The 27,091-nt window shown below is 44.1% G+C and overlaps 1 protein-coding gene across 3 annotated transcripts in view; it reads right to left on the bottom strand.

Annotated features, from left to right (window-relative positions):
• The window catches only part of LOC126251885 (collagen alpha-1(XVIII) chain-like), a 733,026-nt gene that overhangs the window by 1,976 nt on the left and 703,959 nt on the right, over window positions 1-27,091 (bottom strand). For all 3 annotated transcript variants that reach the window (XM_049952585.1, XM_049952587.1, XM_049952586.1), the window contains 3 exons: window positions 20,555-20,701; window positions 10,963-11,157; window positions 7,363-7,478 (listed from right to left, as the gene is read on the bottom strand). In XM_049952585.1, the coding sequence (XP_049808542.1) occupies window positions 7,363-7,478; window positions 10,963-11,157; window positions 20,555-20,701 (458 nt within the window). The remainder of the gene's footprint in view (window positions 1-7,362; window positions 7,479-10,962; window positions 11,158-20,554; window positions 20,702-27,091) is intronic.

Genomic DNA, 27,091 nt, shown 5'->3' with positions numbered 1-27,091 from the left:
CTCTTACTTTGTTTATCAGGCGACAGTGCGGAGCTGTATCGAACGCCTTCCGGAAGTCAAGGAAAATGGCATCTACCTGGGAGCCTGTATCTAATATTTTCTGGGTCTCATGCACAAATAAAGCGAGTTGGGTCTCACACGATCGCTGTTTCCGGATTCCATGTTGATTCCTACATAGTAGATTCTGGGTTTCCAAAAACGACATGATACTCGAGCAAAAAACATGTTCTAAAATTCTACAACAGATCAATGTCGGAGATAAAGGCCTATAGTTTTGCGCATCTGCTTGACGACCCTTCTTGAAAACTGGAACAACCTGTGCTCTTTTCCAATCATTTGGAACCTTCTGTTCCTCTAGAGACTTGTGGTACACGGCTGTTAGAAAGGGGGCAAGTTCTCTCGAGTACTCTGTGTAGAATCGAATTGGTATCCCGTCAGGTCCAGTGGACTTTCCTCTGTTGAGTGATTTCAGTTGCTTTTCTATTCCTTGGACACTTATTTCGATGTTAGCCATTTTTTCGTTCGTGCGAGGATTTAGAGAAGGAACTGCAGTGCGGTCTTCCTCTGTGAAACAGCTTTGGAAATAGGTGTTAAGTATTTCAGCTTTACGTGTGTCATCCTCTGTTTCAATGCCATTATCATCTCAACGGAGGGGTATCTGTTGAGAGACCAGACAAACGTATGGTTCCTGAAGAGGGGCAGCAGCATTTTCAGTAGTTGCAGGGGCAACAGTCTGGATGATTGACTGATCTGGCCTTGTAACACTAACCAAAACGGCCTTGCTGTGCTGGTACTGCGACGGCTGAAAGCAAGGGGAAACTACGGCCGTAATTTTTTCCTGAGGGCATGCAGCTTTACTATATGGATAAATGATGATGGCATCCTCTTGGGTAAAATATTCCGGAGGTAAAATAGTCCCCCATTCGGATCTCCGGGCGGGGACTACTCAAGAGGAAGTCGTTATCAGGAGAAAGAAAACTGGCGTTCTGCGGATCGGAGCGTGGAATGTCAGATCCCTTAATCGGACAGGTAGGTTAGAAAATTTAAAAAGGGAAATGGAAAGGTTAAAGTTAGATATAGTGGGAATTAGTGAAGTTCGGTGGCAGGAGGAGCTAGACTATTGGTCAGGTGAATACAGGGTTATAAAAACAAAATCAAATAGGGGTAATGCAGGAGTAGGTTTAATAATGAATAAAGCAATAGTAATGCGGGTAAGCTACTACAAACAGCACAGCGAACGCATTGTTGTGGCCAAGATAGACACGAAGCCCACGCCTACGACAGTAGTACAAGTCTATATGCCTACTAGCGCTGCAGATGACGAAGAAATTGAAGAAATGTATGATGAGATAAAAGAAATTATTCAGGTAGTGAAGGGAGACGAAAGTTTAATAGTCATGGGTGACTGGAATTCGATAGTAGGAAAAGGAAGAGAAGGAAACGTAGTAGGTGAATATGGATTGGGGTTAAGAAATGAAAGAGGAAGCCGCCTGGTGGAATTTTGCACAGAGCACAACTTAATCATAGCTAACACTTGGTTCAGGAATCATAAAAGAAGGTTGTATACATGGAAGAAGCCTGGAGATACTGACAGGTTTCAGATAGATTATATAATGGCAAGACAGAGATTTAGGAACCAGGTTTTAAATTGTAAGACATTTCCAGGGGCAGATGTGGACTCTGACCACAATCTATTGGTTATGAACTGCAGATTAAAACTGAAGAAACTGCAAAAAGGTGGGAATCTAAGGAGATGGGACCTGGATAAACTGACTAAAGCAGAGGTTGTACAGAGTATCAGGAAGAGCATAAGGGAACAATTGACAAGAATGGGGGAAAGAACTACAGTAGAAGAAGAATGGGTAGCTTTGAGGGATGAAGTAGTGAAGGCAGCAGAGGATCAAGTAGGTAAAACGACGAGGGCTAGTGGAAATCCTTGGGTGACAGAAGAAATATTCAATTAAATTGACGTAAGGAGAAAATATAAAAATGCAATAAATGAAGCAGGCAAAAAGGAATACAAACGTCTCAAAAATGAGATCGACAGGAAGTGCAAAATGGCTAAGCAGGCATGGCTAGAGGACAAATGTAAGGATGTAGAGGCTTATCTCATTAGGGGTAAGATAGATACTGCCTACAGGAAAATTAAAGAGACCTTTGGAGAAAAGAGAACCACTTATATGAATATCAAGAGCTCAGATGGAAACCCAGTTCTAAGCAAAGAAGGGAAAGCAGAAAGGTGGAAGGAGTATATAGAGGGTCTATACAAGGGTGATGTACTTGAGGGCAATATTATAGAAATGGAAGAGGAGGTAGATGAAGATGAAATGGGAGATATCATACTGCGTGAAGAGTTTGATAGAGCACTGAAAGACCTAAGTCAAAACAAGGCCCCAAGAGTAGACAACATTCCATTAGAACTACTGACAGCCTTATGAGAGCCAGTCCTGACAAAAGTCTACCATCTGGTGAGCAAAATGTATGAGACAGGTGAAATACCCTCAGACTTCAAGAAGAATATAATAATTCCAATCCCAAAGAAAGCAGGCGTTGACAGATGTGAAAATTACCGAACTATCAGTTTAATAAGTCATGGCTGCAAAATACTAACGCGAATTCTTTACAGACGAATGGAAAAACTGGTAGAAGCCGACCTCGGGGAAGATCAGTTTGGATTCCGTAGAAATATGGGAACACGTGAGGCAATACTGACCCTACGACTTATTTTAGAAGCTAGATTAAGAAAAGGCAAACCTACGTTTCTAGCATTTGTAGACATAGAGAAAGCTTTTGACAATGTTTACTGGGATACTCTCTTTCAAATTCTGAAAGTGGCTGGTGTAAAATATAGGGAGCGAAAGGCTATTTACAATTTGTACAGAAACCAGATGGCAGTTATAAGAGTCGAGGGACATGAAAAGGAAGCAATGGTTGGGAAGGGAGTGAGACAGGGTTGTAGCCTCTCCCCGATGTTGTTCAATCTGTATATTGAGCAAGCAGTAAAATAAACAAAAGAGAAATTCGGAGTAGGTATTAAAATCCACGGAGAAGAAAGAAAAACTTTAAGGTTCGCCGATGACATTGTAATTCTGTCAGAGACAGCAAAGGACGTGGAAGAGCAGTTGAACGGAATGGATAGTGTCTTGAAAGGAGGATATAAGATGAACATCAACAAAAGCAAAACGAGGATAATGGAATGTAGTCGAATTAAGTCGGGTGATGCTGGGGGAATTAGATTAGGAAATGAGACACTTAAAGTAGCAAAGGAGTTTTGCTATTTGGGGAGCAAAATAACTGATGATGGTCGAAGTAGAGAGGATATAAAATGTAGACTGGCAATGGCAAGGAAAGCGTTTCTGAAGAAGAGAAATTTGTTAACTTCAGTGTAGCCATGTATGGAAGTGAAACATGGACGATAAATAGTTTGGACAATAAGAGAATAGAAGCTTTCGAAATGTGGTGCTACAGAAGAATGCTGAAGATTAGATGGGTAGATCACATAACTAATGAGGAGGTATTGAATAGAATTGGGCAGAAGAGGAGTTTGTGGCTCAAGTTGACAAGAAGAAGGGACCGGTTGGTAGGATATGTTCTGAGGCATCAAGGGATCACAAATATAGCATTGGAGGGCAGCGTGGAGGGTAAAAATCGTAGAGGAAGACCAAGAGATGAATACACTAAGCAGATTCAGAAGGATGTAGGCTGCAGTACGTACTGGGAGATGAAGAGGTTTGCACAGGATAGAGTAGCATGGAGAGCTGTATCAAACCAGTCTCAGGACTGAAGACCACAACAACAACAACAACATCATCCCAGAGTGTCTGGATATGCTGTTTCGATCCACTTACTGATTTAACGTAAGACCAGAACTTCCTAGGACATTCTGTCAAGTCGGTACATAGAATTTTACTTTCGAATTCACTGAACGCTTCACGCATAACCCTCTTTACGCTAACTCTGACATCGTTTAACTTCTGTTTGGCTGAGAGGTTTTGGCTGCGTTTAAATTTGCAGTGCAGCTCTCTTTGCTTTCGCAGTAGTTTCCTAGCTTTGTTGTTGAACCACGATGTGTTTTTCCCGTCCCTCACAGTTTTACTCGGCACGTATCTGTTTAAAACGCATTTTACGATTGCCTTTTTAACTTAAGACATTGAAATATCCCGAAAACTACATATCACATAAAAAAGTTATAATTCCAATTTTTTTGTCTGGAGAGGGACATCCAATGATACCGCACTCCACTTCCCACCCCACCCCGTGCGTACGTGGCGGGAGACAACTTTGAAATCTTCAATGGGAACCCCCCTTTTTTATTGCAGATTACGATACTACGGCAAAATCTATATACTTTTGTCCAAAGCATTTCCTTCGTTTCGCCACAGATGGCTCTGTAATCGGAGGAATAGAAATGGGTACGCAATCGTAATTTACGACATGCTACTCAATGGCCCTTGAATATCCAATGGCACACGGGACCCCACCTCCATGCTGCGAGGGTGGGACAGGCCAGTATTTCACAACTTATAATTAGTAATCCCATTCACAACCGCAGTGGTTATCACACTGGACTCGCATTCGGGAGGACGACGGTTCAATCCCGTCTCCGGCCATCCTGATTTAGGTTTTCCGTGATTTCCCTAAATCGTTTCAGGCAAATGCCGGGATGGTCCCTTTGAAAGGGCACGGCCGATTTCCTTTCCAATCCTTCATTAACCCGAGCTTCAGCTCCGTCTCTAATGACCTCGTTGTCGACGGGACGTTAAACACTAACCACCACCACCACCATTCACAACGTTGTATTCATATCGAATAGGGGACTACTCCACGCACCACCGTGGCCATGTAGAGGAATACTACGGATCATAACAGGCAGTACATTGCGACCGGAGGTCTCCTATGGTGCAGGTGTAGAACAGATAGCGGCTTTAAACATTACAATACTTGTACAGTGTTTATTGCCTGCAAATCCACTATCATTTGGAGAACAGACGTGCAAGTGGACGTTTAATGTTGCAACCACAGAAGAAAATATTGAAATGATCCTGAACTATGGAGAATGTAGGAGATATGATGAGGCTACTGGTTGCATTACACGCCGAGCGTTTTCCAGAGAAAATTCGCTCTCAGTCGTTCTTTTACAAGATCGTGAACGCTTTTATTTCTGATGGCATCGTACAGACAGGCAAAAGGAAACGACGTCAATGTGTTACAGGAGAAGCTAATGAAGCAGCTCTACTGGTGGCAGTGCGCCACAGCCCATGGGTAAGCGCGTGGCAATTACACTACGATACCGTTATGTCCGTAGGTAGTATTGTCACAATATTGCATCGTCTTAAGTATCATCCATACCAAGTGTCACTGCATCAAGAACTTCATGGCGCTGATTTCCATAGCGGGTTAATGTTTTGTGGATGAGCACGTCAGCAAATGCAAGCGACCCCTACGCTCTTTGCTGAGGTACCACTTTCCGATGAGGCTACATTCACAAACCATGGTAGCGTTAACCTACATAACATGCATTATTGGATTGTAGACATACCCCACCGGTTACGGCAAGTTGACCATCAACGTCCTTGGTCGGTTAACGTAACAAGGGGAAAACGTATCTTCTGCAGGGTTTCCAATTTAATTTTTTTGGATATATCTTATGTATAGTAAAGAGTATATTAAACCACATGAAGAATGGTCCCAAACTGAATTTTTCGGAAGATGTCTTCTCATTCTGAACGTCACGCAATCGACGTCTGCGACTAGAATTTGCTTCACAATCGCGGTGTTGCCTCTCTGTGACATTCTATCTCTTTGTTTCTGCTTGAGTCACGTGAACATGGAGGTATGCGCTGAGAAACATCCAAGTCCCAACATTTTGCAACCGTTACTGTGTTAACACAACGCCGTGGAAGAAGTACTATTATGTGACGAATGTTTTATTAATCCTCAGGCAAACAAACTTTCACCAATTTGGTTAAGATACCAGATAAGGTCCAGCCGTTCATATTTCCTGAGGGAAGTAATATCATCCAGTAAGAAAATGGAAGCTATGGATTTACTGTCCCTTTAAAGACATGGTTATTAGCCGTGGAACATAAGGTTCGGATTGCACAGGAATTCATCTATCTCGCTTTCAGAGGAATCATAGCAGCATTCACCTTCAGCTGTTTAGAGGAGCCACTAAAAACCTAAATCAGGATAGTCGGACAGAGATTCGAACCCCGCACTTCCCAAAGTGCGAGTCGGATGTCTTAACTAACCCCTCCTCGATCGGTCTGTAAGATTGTAAGGTTAATTTGTCCTCGTTACTTAAAGGACTGCGACATAATTTTTCAATTGCTTTGAACGATGAATCCGACGCAGCACATACTAGCGAGCGATCACCTGGAGTCGAAATGCACTGCATTGTGTTCTATGAAAGTTATTCTCGACTTAAGAACGTTCTGCAGCAGATAAAAATTCATGGGCTTATCGGTATAGCTACATTCCATTATTGACGCAGTACGTCTATCCAGACCGATAGAAGTGTTCACACATGGCTGGACGAACACGTTAAGCTTACAGTGTACTTTCTCGGCACCACCTTTCTCGACCGTTAATTCAACTGAAGGTCAGCGAAACTGCCACAGCTGTCGAGCTCGCTATGAGAGTCCTCAGCCACGCACTGTTTAACAGTTACGAGATGCCTCTGAAATAGATCAGTAGAGGCCTATTAGTGCCTGACTGAGTCAATCAGATACTACATGGTTGCGAAAACAGAGGTTACGATAGGTTTAGCGGTTGGTTACAGTAAGACGATTCAAAGAAAGTACTGTCATCCAATGAGACGCTGAACACCAACAGTTCTGTAGTTCCAGAATGTGACATTCTATGCGAATTTGTCGTTCTCGCTTACATTGTTCACCTGTTACACTTCCAGTATTTCTGATGCCTCAAAGATAACTGAGCTATCTTCTGAGCTATAAATTTGAAGACAAGAAGAAAACAAATATCTCTTTCACAACTATCAACTCAGATACGCCTTCAAAATTTCTTAGAGGGGAGGGGGGGATAATATATAACTCGAGTTTATTCTATGGTCATCAGTCCCCTAGAACTTAGAACTACTTAAACCTAACTAACCTAAGGACATCAGACACATCCATGCCCGAGGCAGGATTCGAACCTGCGTCCGTAGCGGTCGCGCGGTTCCAGACTGTAGCGCCTAGAACCGCTCGGCCACCCAGGCAGGCTATTCTATATTGACATTGCTGTATATACTACCATAGTACTTACCATCCACTGTGAGAAACTAGTTCTTTGCAATTCTTTTAAAAGCTAAAAAATACCCGTTTAAGAGAAAATGCCAATGGATTATACATAAGTGCTTACCACATGCTGTCTTTCATTATGTTCTTCCCGTTGAAACTGTATATCGTTACATCCTCGGGCAGCAGTCCTTCGTTCCCGTTGAAAATTTCTTTCCACGAGTGGAAGAGCATCTCGCCCTGGAGAGGAAAGATAATGTAAGTTTTCGTCTACTGTTAATTAAGCATGCAAGATATGCCAGTATCTCGTGGCTTTGCATAGAGATTTTATTGATTTAATTTTCATATTGAATATATGGTGTAAGGCATTCATTATAGCATTTGCTGGATTGACTACAGGCAGAAAAAGTGAGTTTACGATGTCACGGCCTACCATCACTTCGCTACCACTGCCTGTTTTCTTTCTTCCACTTTAGGGCCCTATCGACAGAGACGTCGTCAGTGTCAACAAAGTATGCTGGTCCAAAAGATGGAATTAGCATAATCCCGTGAAGTCATGCCAACATTTTTCAAAAGATACATATTTTTGGTTGTATTTTTTCTAGTAGTTTCAATATGTTTTAGTGTACAATACCCTTTCCCCAAAAACTGATCGTACATACCTGTTTACGTAGCTCTGTGTCCAGGAAAACTCAATTTGTTGGCAACTGGTAACCGTTTTAAAACCGACAGTTCAATAGAACTATATTATGAATAACCTTTCCATGCCCTATGCTTGTAAAGAAAAGAGAACGTGAGGGCACAAATTAAATCGCTTTTTGTGGAGTGCCTCTGATGAGTATTTGGAATAATTTTCCTTTGGTGGCTGATTTTGTACTAAAGTTCGTTCATGAAAATATACACTACTGGCCATTAAAACAGCTACACCACGAAGATGACGTGCTACAGACGCAAAATTTAACCGACAGGAAGAAGATGCTGTGATATGCAGATGATTAGCTTTTCAGAGCGTTCACACAAAGTTGGCGCCGGTGGTGACACCTGCAACGTGCTGACACGAGGAAAGTTTCCAATCGATTTCTGATACCCAAACAGCAGTTGACCGGCGTTGCCTGGTGAAACGTTGTTGTGATGCCTCGTGTAAGGAGGAGAAATGTGTACCATCACGTTTCCGACTTTGATAAAGGTCGGATTATAGCCTATCGCGATTGCAGAATATACACTCCTGGAAATTGAAATAAGAACACCGTGAATTCATTGTCCCAGGAAGGGGAAACTTTATTGACACATTCCTGGGGTCAGATACATCACATGATCACACTGACAGAACCACAGGCACATAGACACAGGCAACAGAGCATGCACAATGTCGGTACTAGTACAGTGTATATCCACCTTTCGCAGCAATGCAGGCTGCTATTCTCCCATGGAGACGATCGTAGAGATGCTGGATGTAGTCCTGTGGAACGGCTTGCCATGCCATTTCAACCTGGCGCCTCAGTTGGACCAGCGTTCGTGCTGGACGTGCAGACCGCGTGAGACGACGCTTCATCCAGTCCCAAACATGCTCAATGGGGGACAGATCCGGAGATCTTGCTGGCCAGGGTAGTTGACTTACACCTTCTAGAGCACGTTGGGTGGCACGGGATACATGCGGACGTGCATTGTGCTGTTGGAACAGCAAGTTCCCTTGCCGGTCTAGGAATGGTAGAACGATGGGTTCGATGACGGTTTGGATGTACCGTGCACTATTCAGTGTCCCCTCGACGATCACCAGTGGTGTACGGCCAGTGTAGGAGATCGCTCCCCACACCATGATGCCGGGTGTTGGCCCTGTGTGCCTCGGTCGTATGCAGTCCTGATTGTGGCGCTCACCTGCACGGCGCCAAACACGCATACGACCATCATTGGCACCAAGGCAGAAGCGACTCTCATCGCTGAAGACGACACGTCTCCATTCGTCCCTCCATACACGCCTGTCGCGACACCACTGGAGGCGGGCTGCACGATGTTGGGGCGTGAGCGGAAGACGGCCTAACGGTGTGCGGGACCGTAGTCCAGCTTCATGGAGACGGTTGCGAATGGTCCTCGCCGATACCCCAGGAGCAACAGTGTCCCTAATTTGCTGGGAAGTGGCGGTGCGGTCCCCTACGGCACTGCGTAGGATCCTACGGTCTTGGCGTGCATCCGTGCGTCGCTACGGTCCGGTCCCATGTCGACGGGCACGTGCACCTTCCGCCGACCACTGGCGACAACATCGATGTACCGTGGAGACCTCACGCCCCACGTGTTGAGCAATTCGGCGGTACGTCCACCCGGCCTCCCGCATGCCCACTATACGCCCTCGCTCAAAGTCCGTCAACTGCACATACGGTTCACGTCCACGCTGTCGCGGCATGCTACCAGTGTTAAAGACTGCGATGGAGCTCCGTATGCCACGGCAAACTGGCTGACACTGACGGCGGCGGTGCACAAATGCTGCGCAGCTAGCGCCATTCGACGGCCAACACCGCGGTTCCTGGTGTGTCCGCTGTGCCGTGCGTGTGATCATTGCTTGTACAGCCCTCTCGCAGTGTCCGGAGCAAGTATGGTGGGTCTGACACACCGGTGTCAATGTGTTCTTTTTTCCATTTCCAGGAGTGTAGAATCAGTGGGTTCAGGAGGGTAATACGGAACGCCGTTCTGGATCCCAACGGCCTCGTATCACTGGCAGTCAAGATGACAGCCATCTTATCCGCATGGCTGTAAAGGATCGTGCAGCCACGTCTCGATCCCTGCGTCAACAGATGGGGACGTTTGCAAGACAACAACCATCTGCACGAACAGTCCGACGACGTTTGCAGCAGCATGGACTATCTACTCGGAGACCATGGCTGCGGTTACCCTTGACGCTACATCACAGACAGGAGCGCCTCCGATGGTGTACTCAACGACGAACCTGGGAGCACAAATGGCAAAACGTCATTTTTTCGAATGAATCCAGGTTCTGTTTACAGCATCATGATGGTCGCATCCATGTTGGGCGACATCGCGGTGGACTCACATTGGAAGCGTGTGTTCCTCATCGCCATACTGGCGTTCACCCGGCGTGATTGTATGGGGTGCCATCGGTTACACGTCTCGGGCACCTCTTGTTCGCATTGACGGCACTTTGAACAGTGGACGTTACATTTCAGATGCGTTACGACCCGTGGCTCTAACCTTCATTCGATCCCTGCGAAACCCTACATTTCGGCAGGATAATGCACGACCGCATGTTGCAGGTCCTGTACGGGCCTTTCTGGATACAGAAAATGTTCGACTGCTGCCCTGGCCAGCACATTCTCCAGATCCCTGACCAATTGAAAACGTCTGGTCAATGGTGGCCGAGCAACTGGCTCGTCACAATACGCCAGTCACTACTCTTGATGAGCTGTGGTATCGTGTTGAAGCTGCACGGGCAGCTGTACCTGTACACTCCATCCAAGCTCTGTTTGACTCAATGCCCAGGCGTATCAAGGCCGTTATTACGGCCAGAGGTGGTTGTTCTGGGTACTGTTTTCTCGGGATCTATGCACCCGAATTGCGTGAAAATGTAATCACATGTCAGTTCTAGTATAATATATTTGTCCAATGAATACCCGTTTATCATCTGCATTTCTTCTTGGTGTAGCAATTTTAATGGCCAGTAGTGTATTAGTGGAGCGCCGGTGGGCGTGTTCCGTGGCGTGGTGTGGAGTGTTACCTTGATGTTGACGACGGGCAGCCGACGGTCGGAGGGCCGCACGATGGAGCTGAGATCCTGGACGCGCGAGGCGAGCAGCGCGCGGAAGGTGCCGCGCAGACCGGCGCGCCGCGCCTGCCGGTAGCACGCGTGGTCGGCGCCGCGCACGCCGTGCATCTCGCCGGCCAGCGGCTCGTTCAGCGCCGCCAGGCGCAGCTGCGGGCAGAGCACACACAACACGTCACACACCAGCCACACTACAAACATGGGCTGCACACGCGGGCAAGCTGGCTGTAGAAGGCGGTGCACGTCTGTGTGCCATTTGCAAAAACAGAGTGAAAGTATCATTGATAAGATTGTTATATTAACAGAATCTTCCGTCGGTTCTTGGTAGAACAACATTATAATAATAAATGAAAAGCACCAGTTTGCTTTTGTTCTACAACATTATTTTTATTGCTAACCGGTTTTCGGCTTACAAGGCCATCTTCATACATTTACTGAGTTATATCACCAAAGAAGTTACATGTTAGCAGACAACATTGGAAGAGAAGTAACACATCTAGAGTGAAGTAGAAACATACAGTGAGTAACATCTTTGCAATGAAATAGTAAAAACTGAACAGTACATAAATAACAATGGAGTTGACAGGAAAACCTTTAGCACAAAATAGGAATAGCATGCCTACATAACAGTTTCTATTAATAAACAAAACTAATGAAATAATATAAAATTAGTACTAGACAAGGCTGCATCAAGAGGTATGAAAAATGGAGAGTGATGCACAACCAATTAAAAAAGAAGAGACAGTTGTCAATGTAAATACAGAGTACACGAGGAACTTAAACAATATCAATAAGATAAACAGAAATTAGTAAATGCAGGAAAATTGAGGTGTTTGAGGGAACCTACAGTTTGAGAGTGTGGTGGTACTGTATTTTAACATTAACACTATAACCAAAGCAGTGGCTGTATACCAGTTTACATTAAATAAATGAGCAAAGTAGAAGCCCTGGAAATTAACAAACATCTTGCTCACAGTCCAGATCTCATCCTAAATGACCAGACACAACTCAACTCTTCCCCTCTCCTAAACTTCATATAATCATCTTTGTTGTTCATTACTTCCCACACTCTCTCTTTCTACATATTCCCATTTTCCTGTAGTCATTAAGTTGTTTTATTTGTTGCAGTTGTCTTTGTATTCCACATATGCTGTAGTTTCAATATTTAAGGGATTGCTTTTAACTTGTACTTGTATTACTGTCCATGTTTAACTCCCCTTGTAGTTGTCTCATCAAATACTGTTCATATTTTACTTTGCTCATTTATTTAATGTAAACTGGTATACAGCCACTGCTTTGGTTATAGTGTTAATGTTAAAATACAGTACCACCACACTCTCAAACTGTAGGTTCCCTCAAACACCTCAATTTTCCTGCATTTACTAATTTCTGTTTATCTTATTGGTATTGTTTAAGTTCCTCGTGTACTCTGTATTTACATTGACAACTGTCTCTTCTTTTTTAATTGGTTGTGTATCACTCTCCATTTTTCATACCTCTTGATGCAGCCTTGTCTAGTACTAATTTTGTCTTATTTCATTAGTTTTGTTTATTAATAGAAACTGTTATGTAGGCATGCTATTCCTATTTTGTGCTAAAGGTTTTCCTGTCAACTCCATTGTTATTTATATACTGTTCAGTTTTTACTATTTCATTGCAAAGATGTTACTCACTGTATGTTTCTACTTCACTCTAGATGTGTTACTTCTCTTCCAATGTTGTCTGCTAACATGTAACTTCTTTGGTGATATAACTCAGTAAATGTCTGAAGATGGCCTTGTAAGCCGAAAACCGGTTAGCAATAAAAATAATATTGTAGAACAAAAGCAAACTGGTGCTTTTCATTTATTACGATAAGATTGTTCTAAAAAATGGTTCAAATGACTCTGAGCACTATGGGACTTAACATCTGAGGTCATCAGTCCCCTAGAACTTAGAACTACTTAAACCTAACTAACCGAAGGACATCACACACATCCACGCCCTAGGCAGGATTCGGACCTGCGACCGTAGCGGTCACGGGATTCCAGACTGTAGCGCCTAGAACCGCTCGGCCACGACGGCCGGCGATTGTTCTAAATTTATTATTCAGCAAACCTGCATCTGACTGCGTCTGTGAACTTGTTTCTTGCACTCCTCCATTTTGCAAGAAATGCAACATGTATTTGACTCAGCAATCAAGTTTAAGAGAATAATGTGTGTGAAATCTTATGGGACTTAACTGGTAAGGTCATCAGTCCCTAAGCTTACACACCACTTAACCTAAATTATCCTAAGGACAAACTCACATACCCATGCCCGAGGGAGGACTCGAACCTCCGCCGGGACCAGCCGCGCAGTCCATGACTGCAGCGCCTAAGACCGCTCGGCTAATCCCGCGCGGAAGAGAATAATGCCGTTTGTGCAATGGCATTAAGATGGTACTGGAAAATTAACTTTTGGCCCTGATGTTTACTTGGTTCTTTCATTGGTACGCAACTTTACTTTACTACTCATTTTCATATTCAGTACAAGCAAAGGATGTGGATTATGATTCAGGCTGTTAGATTTAAACACAATGTTGATCTCAATATATATATTGTTAAAATTTTAAGTCATACACAAAACCTACCGTTTCAAACATTTTTCTAGCACGAATCACTCTTACAAAAAATTTTACAAAACGCTTACTGTGTCAAACTTTGGACATACAGATCCTAACTCTGAACATTATCTAACAAAAACCAATTTGAAATGATTATATATCTTCTCTCATTTATGTGCTAAAGTCTTAACGCTGTCACCATACGTCTGCTTCCTCCGGGCACCTAGCTGCGACTCTCTGTTTTTTTTTTTATTTTTTTTAACTGCGCGTGCCCGTCTCTCTTAACCATTAAAGATCCTCCTACTCAAAGATATTATACTCGTTCCACATTGCGGTTGGCAACTACCCTGATCAGACCTTAGCACATACCTTTCAAAAGCTACGCAACAGAGGAATTTGCAGGTTTAAGAGACTACAGGCAGCACAAGTAATTCACTTCACGGCCTAGTAAATGTCATGTGACTTGGGCCTCCCGTCGGGTAGACCGTTCGCCAGGTGCAAGTCTTTCGATTTGACGCCACTTCGGCGACTTGCGCGTCGATGGGGATGAAATGATGATGATTAGGACAACACAACACCCAGTCCCTGAGCGGAGAAAAATCTCCGACCCAGCCGGGAATCGAACCCGGTCCCTTAGGGTTGACATTGTGTCGCGCTGACCACTCAGCTACCGGGGGCGGACCACGGCCTAGTGTCACCTCGTAACTGTGATGCAGTCCAGAGATCGCATTTGCCACACCAAAGTCGGCAACGCACATCGATACCACAGACATTAGCGAGGGCTTGCTGCAATCTGCAACGACGTACAGGTGGCGTCCTGAAGACCACGCCTCCCCTCTCAGCCTGCAGCACCCTCGTACTGAGGTCAATATAGAGCCGAGCATGGAAGAGCTCTGCCGCAGTTCGTGATCTCATCTGAAGGAGTCGACATCGCAGTGTAGGACCAACGAGTTGTTTAACTTTTTGATGAAACTGTTCTTTAGTAAATGTTGAACATTGTATCTCAAGAGAACAGTTTCTTAATAAGTGCAGCAGGTGATGATTTGTTGATCAATGACAGTTATAAATCATCCAGTATCCCTATGGAGAAGAAGTGTGTCAAAGTTAAGTAAAAAGGACCAATCTTATGTTATGTTATGTTAACCGGTGACCTAGAAACGACGGAGAGGCTCCGTCCTCGTCACAGCTGAATGTGGTCCGCAACCCCACGACGACTACCGCAGTCCACCTCACGCCTCCGCCGCGCCACACCGAACCCCCAGGGTTATTGTGCGGTTCGGCCCCCGGTGAACCCCACAGGGAACGTCTCACACGAGACGAGTGCAACCCCTTTGTTTGGGTGGTAGAGTAATGGTGGTGTACGCGTACGTGGAGAACTTGTTTGCGCAGCAATCGCCGACATAGTGTAGCTGAGGCGGAATAAGAGGAACCAGCCCGCATTCGCGGAGGCAGATGGAAAACCGCCTAAAAGCCATCCACAGACTGGCCGGCTCACCGGACCTCGACACAAATCCGTCGGGCGGATTCGTGCCGGGGAACAGGCGCTCCTTCCTGCCCGGAAAGCCGTGCGCTAGACCGCACGGCCAACCGGGCGGGCAAAAGGGCCAATACTTTATGTGTTTTAGTTTGATGAACAATTAAGGAACCTACAGTTATGGCGAGACAAAAACAGTTTTGCCTGATCACAACAAAAACCCCTGTCTTTTTTTCTTCTTTCAGTTTAAGGTCTCGTGGTCATTGACGCTATTAGTGACAACCAAATGTCCCAGTCGAAGAACCTTGATAGACTTTGTGACAGATTTAAACGCAATAACAACAACATTTACTCTAACGGATGATGATAAACTGGAACACATATGTGCTGTTTCTTGTTACCTAAATCTTGTAATCTATCTTGAACTGTGTTATGTTTGATTTGCAACACATCGACAAAATGATTAAATATGGAATAAACTTTATAAACTTTATCTCATGGAATACTGTGAGGGACAGGGAGTGTAGCAACTGGGTACAACGCGCTCTAACAATTACTTGTGATACCTTTATTACAGAGGTATTGCAGCTAATACAATGTGATATAAAGGGTAGTCAAATGAAAGCTAGACGGATGGAAAAAAGTAAATGAACTGTTTATTATTTCAAAAGTAATCGCCTTAACTGTCAGTAAATTCATCCCAATATGAGACAATGGAAAAATGTTTCCAGTTGCTTACTAACCATGATTGTACCAAGGCGTGCGATCTTCGTTTGAAGCACACCGACGGGTGCGAATGTCTTTCTTCAGGGCTTAAAAATATGGAAAATTCGTGGGGGGAGATCAGGATTGAATGGAGGATGTGTAAGGTTCAAATGGTTCAAATGGCTTTGAGCACTATGGGACTGAACTGCTGTGGTCATCAGTCCCCTAGAAATTAGAACTACTTAAACCCAACTAACCTAAGGACATCACACACACCCATGCCCGAGGCAGGATTCGAACCTGCGACCGTAGCAGCAGCGCCGCTCCGGACCGGAGCGCCTAGAACCGCACGGCCACCGCGGCCGGCGGATGTGTAAGGGCTTCCCAGCGAAACTTCTGCTCCCTTAGAGTAAAAATTAAATGCAGAACGATGCATGTTAGAGATAACCACTTTGCCAGCAATGCTAATTGCATATAAGTGGCACAATAAAAGGTGTTCGATGGGTCCGTCGTTCAGTTTCGCCACATTTCGGATTTGTCCGAAACACTTCGTCTCCACTTCCCTGTTTTTTCATTTCTGCCAACGCTAGCGACCTAACAGCTGAAGTGTCAAAATTGCGTGGTGAAGCTAAACTTGGCGGTTTCCGTTGGTAACGCCGAGCCCCGATAACGTCAACATTTCCTTTCAGACGTCTCTGCCCACTGCAAAGACCTGTCTTGTCATTTAGATTTTTGTTCATCATTTTCAGCAACTGTTTTTGAAGAATGCCCATGTGAAGAAAAAGCACACTAACAATTTTAACGCAAATGATGTGCTATTTCTTCACATCGGATATCTTTTTATTCCACTCACATGCCACCCCCGCCCCCACTACTGCAATCAGACTACTACTTTTGTGCCACCTATAATTCACACAATCAAAGAGAAAGACTGGACAGTATAAAAGCTCAAAAAGTAGTAAGACTGCTTCACACAATGAAAGTAAAATTGTGTTTTACTACAATTTCAAAAGAACAGCTTCAAATATTTACCGAAAATTCTGAAAATCATATAAAATAAAAATATCAGATATTAGACACGTCGATATTTTATCAACAGCCCTACCTCCGAGCGGCTATGGGCTTTCGTTTAACCAGGACCCCTCTCCCTGACTGTCCTAGAGCCTTACTGCTCTCCACCAATACGGCTGCAGTGACGTCACCCTTGTAAGAACTCTCCCAGTCAGTGGCTATCGTTGGGCTGGAATCAAGTAGTGCTGCTTCACACCCAAATAACTCTTTCGTTGTTTTCATTTTACGAGTTAAAATAAAAATTTGTTCTTGCTGCCTGGGTTCATTAATCGGCGTCGCTCTCTCAGCCACGGGACAAAAAAGGTAAAACTGGTCCTCTGTGTCCCAAAATCTACAAGCATCGGACAACACCCTCAATAAAGACGGTGGATTGAAACTGAGTACGGGCTGGGATCCTGTGATTTGGGCGTTGAAGCGGGCGCAGTGGTCGTACCACCAGAAAATTTCCATATATGGTGCGGGACTGAGCACCAGTGGCGTCACTGACGGTAGCGCGGCTGTACAGGGTGGTCCATTGATCGTGACCGGGCCAAATATCTCACGAAATAAGCAACAAACGAAAAAACCACAAAGAACGAAACTGGTCTAGCTTGAAGGGGCAAACCAGATGCCGCTATGGTTGGTCCACTAGATGGCGCTGCCATAGGTCAAACGGATATCAACTGCGTTTTTAAAAAAAGGAACCCCCATTTTTATTATATATTCGTGTAGTACGTAAAGAAATATGAATGTTTTAGTTGGGCCACTTTTTTCGCTTTGTGATAGATGGCGCTGTAATTGTCACAAACATATGGCTCACAATTTCAGACGAACAATTGGTAACAGGAAGGATTTTAAATTAAAATTCAGAACGTAGATACGTTTGAACATTTTATTTCGGTTGTTCCAATGTGATACATGTACCTTTGTGAACTTATCGTTTCTGAGAACGTGTGCTGCTACAGCGTGATTACCTGTAAATACCACATTAATGCAATAAATGCTCAAAATGATGTCCGTCAACCTCAGTGCATTTGGCAATACGTGTAACGACATTCCTCTCAACAGCGAGTAGTTCGCCTTCCTTAATGTTCGCACATGCATTGACAATGCACTGACGCATGTTGTCAGGCGTTGTCGGTGGATCACGGTAGCAAATATCCTTCAACTTTCCCCACAGAAAGAAATCCGGGGACGTCAGATCCAGTGAACGTGCGGGCCATGGTATGGTGCTTCGACGACCAATCCACCTGTCATGAAATATGCTATTCAATACCACTTCAACCGCACGCGAGCTATGTGCCGGACATCCATCATGTTGGAAGTACATCGCCATTCTGTCATGCAGAGAAACATCTTGTAGTAACATCGGTAGAACATTACGTAGGAAATCAGCATACATTGCACCATTTAGATTGCCATCAGTAAAATAGGGGCCAATTATCCTTCCTCCCATAACGCCGCACCATACATTAACCCACCAAGGTCGCTGATGTTCCACTTGTCGCAGCCATCGTGGGTTTTCCGTTGCCCAATAGCGCATATTATGCCGGTTTACGTTACCGCTGTTTGTGACTGACGCTTCGTCGCTAAATAGGACGCGTGCAAAAAATCAGTCATCGTCCCGTAATTTCTCTTGTTCCCAGTGGCAGAACTGTACACGACGTTCAAAGTCGTCACCATGCAATTCCTGGTGCGTAGAAATATGGTACGGGTGCAATCGATGTTGATGTAGCATTCTCAACACCTACGTTTTTGAGATTCCCGATTCTCGCGTAATTTGTCTGCTACTAGTGTGCGGATTAGCAGCGACAGCAGCTAAAACACCTACTTGGGCATCATCATTTGTTGCAGGTCGTGGTTGATGTTTCACTTGTGGCTGAACACTTCCTGTTTCCTTAAATAACGTAACTATCCGGCGAACGGTCCGGACACTTGGATGATGTCGTCCAGGATACCGAGCAGCATACATAGCACACGCCCGTTGGGCATTTTGATCACAATAGCCAGACATCAACACGATATCGACCTTTGGTAAACGGTCCATTTTAACACGGGTAATGTATCACGAAGCAAATACCGTCTGCACTGGCGGAATATTACGTGATACCACATACTTATACGTTTGTGACTATTACAGCGCCATCTATCACAAAGCGAAAAAAGTGGTCCAACTAAAACATTCATATTTCTTTACGTACTGCACGAATATGTAATAAAAAAGGGGTTCCTATTTAAAAAAAAACGCAGTTTATATTCGTTTGGCCTATGGAAGCGCCATCTAACGGTCCAACGATAGCGCCATCTGGTTTCCCCCTTCAAGCTAGACGACTTTAGTTCTTTGTAGTTTTTTCGTTTATTGCTTATTTCGTGAGATATTTGGCCCGGTCACTATTAATGGACCACCCTGTATAAGCACGGTGGTGGCATACACACCACTTGACAATGACGGAGGAGATATCTGCCGGAAGCTCATGGGCAGTTAACCACTTGACCTGGCTTGAAACCTGAGAATATTTTATTCTTGAATTTCTTTTTCGCTGGAGATATGAGGCGTTTCGATTCCACAGTCTGATGTTTCCTCTGGTTCAATATGATGAAGCCACATTTCTCCTTTAGTGATGATTTGCTTCAAAAATATTTTGCCTTCGTTAACATGTCGGTCCAATAGCTGGTGACACATTGTTTCACGACCTCACCCATGCTCCTGAGTTGTTTTGAGTCACATCTTGCACAAACTTTACGAAAATTAAGCTTGTTAGTGACGAAGTAATATAAAGAACCATGACTATTGTGCGTTATGTTTGCCATTTCATTGACACTCACCCATCAGTAGTTCGAATCTGCTCACAGGTTCAAAAAAATGGTTCAAATGGCTCTGAGCACTATGGGACTTCTGAGGTCATAGGTCCCCTAGTACTACTTAAACCTAACTAACCTAAGGACATCACACACACCCATGCTCGAGGCAGGATCCGAACCTGCGACTGTAGCGCCTAGAACCGCTCGGTCACCACGACCGGCCTCACAGGTTCGCTCAATGTTGGCATCACTGGTAGGGATGACTGTACGTCCCGCTGTTTTCTCATCCATCAAACTCGTTCGGCCGGCCAGTGTGGCCGAGCGGTTCTAGGCGCTACAGTCTGGAACCGCGCGACCGCTACGGTCGCAGGTTCGAATCCTGCCTCGGGCATGGATGTGTGTGATGTCCTTCGGTTAGTTAGGTTTAAGTAGTTCTAAGTTCTAGGGGACTGATGACCTCAGATGTTAAGTCCCATAGTACTCAGAGCCTTTTGAACCATTTTGAAACTCGTTCGACTGCTTACGGATTGTTCACTCCACTGGCAACCACTTCGCCGTGGTAAACCACTGCCCCTGCATTATGCTGAAAGTCTTCTATGGTGTTCAGCTCCTTGCACACCTTCAGACAACAAGAAAATGATTACAGAACGCTTTTCTTCATTGGTGCACGTGGAAAATGGGGGCAACCAAGTTTACTTCCGAAAACCGCAAAACAGACAGATGTGACAATTCTGTAGCCTGGCACAAACGAAGATAACGGTGCCATCTAGCTGCTGGCGAGCGTACTAAGCTGCACTGCCAACCTAAAGACGATTAGAACGAAAGTGCAAATACTTATTGGTGTACCCTGGTAGAAACAGGACGATTTTGATTATCTGAGAAGAGAATATCAGCTCAGTCGAGATCACGAATAAAGTAAGCCAGATACTCACACTGGGTTCGTCGACGAAATTAATGGCCTTGAGGTGTAGCAATCGCTTCCGTGGCGCTGGTGGTGGCGGCGGCGGTGGAGGTCGCGGGGTGGTGACGGGGGTGGGGGCGGCTGCTGCCTTGCTCGGCGCTGTCACCGTCAGGCCCAACTGAAAAAAAAAGGACCTTCTGTCAGCCACTCCACTTTACTAACTGTGAGGCCCACCATTCCTGGGTCTCTGCATTTACGAGGTGTACCAGTAACTAACACCATGTTAATCTCGAAATTTTCCTGGGTTTCTGAATACTCCACGATGTTTCAGGAATGCTTCTCGTCGTCGTTTACTACTACGCACTATATTTCATCTGGGTACCAGTCAGACATCTGCACGTCGCACAATTTATGAGCGCTCTTTTTGCGTTCAGCGTATGCGTCACTATCATAATTTTGTTGCAAGACTACTTTGCCAGCAGACAGCGCCCCGAAACTCGACTTGTCTGGTTGGTTGTCACTAGCCGGAGCCCTCGGCGTATTGGGTAGTCTTCGCTGAGATCCCATCGTGGAAATAGAGGGTGCCCGGCCTGGTATGTACCCTGGTACAAATTTTACATCCCAACGACTTGCGCCAACGTATTCTTCCTCGTAAATCAACGACTCTCCAGTTCCATTGTGCCGAAGAACAGCAGCTGTACTCCTGCGGTTACCCAAATCACCCTCATGCTACAGGGTTTGATTTCTGTCAGCAGTAATGGACAACGGTATCCCAGAAATAAATTAAAAATAGATCCTATCCCCCGGTTCCAAACAAGGTTTACGGGAGGCTTACCTCGTCTCCTGATTCACTGAAACAGTTCAATTACTTCAGTATCTACATCTACATCTGCATGGATACTCTGCAAATCACATTTAAGTGCCTGGCAGAGAGTTCATCGAACCACCTTCACAATTCTCTATTATTCCAATCTCGTATAGCGCGCGGAAAGAATGAACACCTATATCTTTCCGTACGAGCTCTGATTTCCCTAATTTTATCGTGGTGATCGTTCCTCCCTATGTAGGTCAGTGTCAACAAAATATTTTCGCATTCGGAGGAGAAAGTTGGTGATTGGAATTTCGTGAGAAGATTCCGTCGCAACGAAAAACGCCTTTCTTTTAACGATTTCCAGCCCAAATCCTGTATCATTTCTGTGACACTCTCTCGTATATTTCGCGATAATACAAAACGTGCTGCATTTCTTTGAACTTTTTCGATGTACTCCGTCAGTCCTATCTGGTAAGGATCCCACACCGCGCAGCAGTATTCTAAAAGAGGACGGACAAGCGTAGTGTAGGTAGTCTCCTTAGTAGGTCTGTTACATTTTCTAAGTGTCCTGCCAATAAAACGCAGTCTTTGGTTAGCCTTCCCCACAACATTTTCTATGTGTTCCTTCCAATTTAAGTTGTTCGTAATTGTAATACCTAGGTATTTAGTTGAATTTCCGGCTTTTAGATTAGACGATTAGACTGATTTATTGTGTAACCGAAGTTTACGAGTTCCTTTTAGCACTCATGTGGATGACCTCACACTTTTCGTTATTCATAGTCAACTGCCACTTTTCGCACCATTCAGATATTTTTTAAAAATTGTTTTACAGTCTGTTTTGATCTTCTGATTACTTTATTAGTCGATAAACGACAGCGTCATCTGCAAACAACCTAAGACGGCTGCTCAGATTGTCTCCCAAATCGTTTATATAGAGAAGGAACAGCAAAGGGCCTATAACACTACCTTGAGGAACGCCAGATATCACTTCTGTTTTACTCGATGACTTTCCGTCAGTTACTACGAACTGTGACCTCTCTGACAGGAAATCACAAATCCAGTCACATAAGCTGTTTCTAAAAGGCGTCCAAAGTCAGTTCGTCGCTAGTGAAACATAAGGCGATATTCGCTTTCTGTCCATGGTCGGGTCTGCATTGTGCACCAACAGTTGTCCTTGATTGAATCGTGCACGAAAGACAACAATGTCATTGACTGGTGTTGTGTACACGCCATCCTTGACGTAACCCCATAAAAGAAGCCGAATGGTGTGACATCAGGAGAGAGTGGAAGCGATGCGATGGGACCAGCACGACACTGGCTGTCTCTCTAAAGTTTCTGAATCACGTGATAATGATTGTTCTTGTCGGTGGTGCGCTCCTATACTGGCGTCGATGATCCAGCAGTACCTTTGTCACATATGTGGATTCTGCATATCGGATGACACATTACATCTTCTCCGCGTCTGGCAACGTTTTGATGTACTCCAAGTCAAATCGGCAACAAGGGTCGAGGGAAACAGCATTGAGAGATGCTGAACATTTTACAGTAAATTACGATTCTCTATCACTAACAGTTTTCAAGTTATGATTTTTTGAAATGATAACGGGACTTAATGGACACTCTGTACAAGGGTTCTGTATCGGAAAGCGGCTTTCAATTGGATAACGTATGGAATCCCATTATTTCTACGATTTGTTCTCACAAGGGAACATCCCCATCGCACCCCCCTCAGATTTAGTTATAAATTGGCACAGTGGATAGGCCTTGAAAAACTGAACACAGATCAATCGAGAAAACAGGAAGAAGTTGTGTGGAACTATGAAAAAATAAGCAACATATACAAACTGGGTCGTCCATGCGTAAGATAGGCTATATTAAGGGCAATGTGAGCCGAGGAGCGCCGTGGTCCCGTGGTTAGCGTGAACAGCTGCGGAACGAGAGGTCTTTAGTTCAAATCTCCCCTCGACTGAAAATCTTGCTTTCTTCATTTTCGCAAAGTTATGATCTGTCCGTTCGTTCATTGACGTCTCTGTTCACTGTAGTAAGTTTAGTGTCTGTGTTTTGCGACCGCACCGCAAAACCGTGCGATTAGTAGACGAAAGGACGTGCCTCTCCAATGGGAACCGAAAACATTTGATCGCAAGTTCATAGGTCAACCGATTCCTCCACAGGAAAACACGTCTGATATATTCTATACGACACTGGTGACAGCATGTGCGTCACATGACAGGAATATGTTGTCGACCCACCTAACTAGTACACTTAGCGAATGGGTAAAAAGATTCTTCTACCTTGTCCGATTTAGGTTTTCTTGTGGATGTAATAATCACTCCAAAAAAAGTGATGAAAACATAAGAGTTTGTCACATAAACTGAAAATAAGAAGTTAAAGTTTTCGGTCGAGGGCAGATTTGAACTAAAGACCTCGCGTTCCGCAGCTGTTCACACTAACCACGGGACCACGGCGCTCATCGTCTCACACTGCCCTTAATAATGCCTATATTACAGATGGACGACCCAGTTTGTATATTTTGCTTATTTTTTTAATAGTTCCACACAACTTCTTCCTGTTTTCTCGATCGATGTGTGTTCAGCTTTTCAAGGGCTATCCACTGTGCCAACTTATAACTAAATCTGAGGGGGGTGCGATGGGGAGGTTCCCTTGTCAGCAAGTACGCCGACGGCCACGGCTAGGGTCAACCCACCGGACATCAGGAGTTTCACATTTACAATATGGAGGGCGCTGTCCGTTGTCACTGTGCTTGACCCAGCAAAAAAGATGCACGAACTGCATACAGCTCGCTAACAAACTGAGCGAGTGAGGAGCTGACGTGAGTTTTAGACGGCTCGCCTGAAGATGTCTGGCAGGTGTCCACATGGTGGTAGTAAACGACGACCGGTTGCAATCCTGAAACATCATATTGGCATTATTACAAGTAGTGAACACACGCTCTTGAAGGAAAGATACAAGATTTCAGGAAATGTTAACGTATGCTAACAGATGGCATCATATGCTCATTTTGAGAAGGGCAGCTGCATATTCTAGATTCTGCTGCCCTTCTCAGTTTCGGTGGTGGTGGCCTTGCGTATATGTTACATATATGTAAAGGCTCCGCCATCTAAATTCATAAGTGGAGCTAAGTTTAGATGGTAAAGCCTTTAGATGTATATAACGCGGAGGAACGACGAGCAGTTATAAAATTTTTCCCGGCAGGATATTGGAGAGGACAAAATACTTGGAAGAACAGTTGAACGAAATAAATAGTGTCTTGAAAAGAAGTGACGAAATGAACTTCAACAAAAGTAAAAGAAAGGTAATGTAATGGAGTAGAATTAAACCAGGCGCTGCTGAAAGAATTAGATTAGGAAACGAAACATTGAAAGTAGCTGAGTTTTGCTGTTTGGGCAGAAAAATAAATGATGATGGCCGAAGTCAGAGGACATTAAATGTCTACTAGTAATAGCAAAAAAGGACTTTTGAAAAACAGGAAGTTGTTAACAATGAATATAAATTTAGGTGTTAGGGAGTTTTTCTTGAGATATTTGTCTAGAGTGCAGCCTTGTATGATAAGCAGTATATGAAAAGAGCCGATTGAAGCTTTTGAAATGTGGTGCTATAGAAGAATGCTAAGGGGTAGGTAGGTAGATCGAATAACTATTGAGGAGATACTGAGTCGAACTGGGAACAAAATAAATGTGTGGCACAACCTAGCTAAAAGAAAGGATCGTTTGACAGCACACATCCTGAGGGATCAAGAAATGGTTTGTTTGTTAGTGGAGGGAAGTGCAGGGGATGAAAACTGTAGAGTCCGAGGCTCCAGTATTTAAGTAGGTTCAAATGAGTGTAGGTTGCAGTAGTTACGCAGAGATGAAGAGGCTTACACAAGGCAGACTAGCGTAGGCAGATACAAAAACCAATCTTTGGACTGAAGACTATAAAATTACAGTGCACAATACCAGGGCAAAAAGGTTGTGCAAGCTGACTGATGCTTTCACAAATGGGAGCGTAGCAGCCAAGGTGAGTTCCGGTGCTCTAGTCGTCCCAGTAACGACATTTCTGACTAGAACGACACCTGGATGCTCCATTATGAGTTGGACAACAAAAGACAATGACCAAGAAGCATCTGAAGTTTCAATTCTTCTTTTTATTGTGTTCTGGTATTTGAATACGTAAATTTAGGACTACTATCAAAGGAAGACAGATAATACTGTCAGGTCCACGGTAGTGCATGGAAAAGGAGCTAAAGGCAGCAGTCCGATGTTACAAAGAACTTCCGTCTACACGTGGCGTGACTATACAAGAAGCTGTAAACAAAACCAAGAAATAATAGAGGCTATCAAAAGAGAAATAACCAATCTTGTCCTTATGTTAATAATACTTAGGAAACCTCAGCGCAGCCGCTGATTATTTGCTAAAACAAAAGTAGAAATAGGGAAGGGGCGTGGAGGGAATGGGGAAGAAAAATATGGAGAAAGAGAAAGAGAGAGAGAGAGAGAGAGAGAGAGAGAGAGAGAGAGAGGGTGGGAGGGAGGAGGGGAGGATAGGAGACTTACTTTATTCGGACAGGAGGAGAACGTTTCAAGCAGGCATTTTAACATGAAAAGAGACAAAAAAGAAGAGGAAAAAGAAAAAAAATTAGACGAAAACGCATTTGGGTATTAACAGATCAACCAGGAGAAGTTTTATTGGGATAAAGGAATGTTTGACATTAAGTCTGGTTTCCAAGAAGGTTGTTAGTGTATGACCTTTCGTCTCTGCTTTCTGCGGATACAGCTTTTTTGCCATTTGTGCACACGATTAAATGCAAAGTGTTTATTGCTCGTACTCATAAAAGGAAGAAGAATAGAAATGAAATAGCGACACATTAGGGCCCTATGGTGTAGCAAGGAGACAATTTTTATCAATTTGTTCGTTACTGCTGATTCATGTTACTGTCATTAACAACCACCACAGCTCTATTAAAGTACATTTATAATGTCTCGAGCGGTTTATTTTAATGAATATCATTAGGTGACACTGCCAACAGTCTACATCATAAAGTCCCAGAGAATTATGCTGTTATCATGACTCAGATAACCCTGTCCTCCAGAATGTGGCTTCCTTCAATGTTACGTAGGACGACTGGACTACCTAAGTCATGATATCGGCACAGTTCTCTGAGAATTTGTGACGAAAATTGTTTCCAGTGTCACCTAACAGTGCTCGCTGAAAGAAACCGGTCGTGAGGTAATAAATGTATTTTAATACAGTTGTGGTAGTTCTTACTGACGTTAACATTCGTGGCAAGAAGAATCAGTACGATCTCTGCGAAGACACTAATATCACTAATATGCAAAGTTGATTGCTACAGAACGTCCCATACCAACATTTGTAGCAATACAGATAACATTTAAATATCTGGAAGCAAAGATGCAGTAATTGAAATATTATGTTACATTTTCATAGGCAGCACATGTCCACAAAAATTACACTGGAGCTATGTAAAGGTAGCAAACCTCATGAAACAAGGAACTATCACAAATACAATTGAGCACCTATCAACGGATGTTATGACTTTTCTTACACAGAACAAATGGAATGGAAACTGAGGATCAGTCTGGAGAGAAATACCTATAACGTTTGTACGCTTTTCGACCATAAGGTAACTTCTTGAACCAACTATACTACACTAAGCAAAGCATTCTACAATGCATATATTATTTTTAAGCCTACAATGCTTTTCTATGCACGGTCCTATTGCAGGTGGTATGCCCTTGG

Source organism: Schistocerca nitens, chromosome 4 (genome assembly GCF_023898315.1).
Source record: "Schistocerca nitens isolate TAMUIC-IGC-003100 chromosome 4, iqSchNite1.1, whole genome shotgun sequence".
In the NCBI taxonomy this organism is placed as follows: domain Eukaryota; kingdom Metazoa; phylum Arthropoda; class Insecta; order Orthoptera; family Acrididae; genus Schistocerca; species Schistocerca nitens.
The sequence above is the reverse complement of the archived record's forward strand: the minus strand, read 5'-3'. Positions and strand labels throughout refer to the sequence as shown.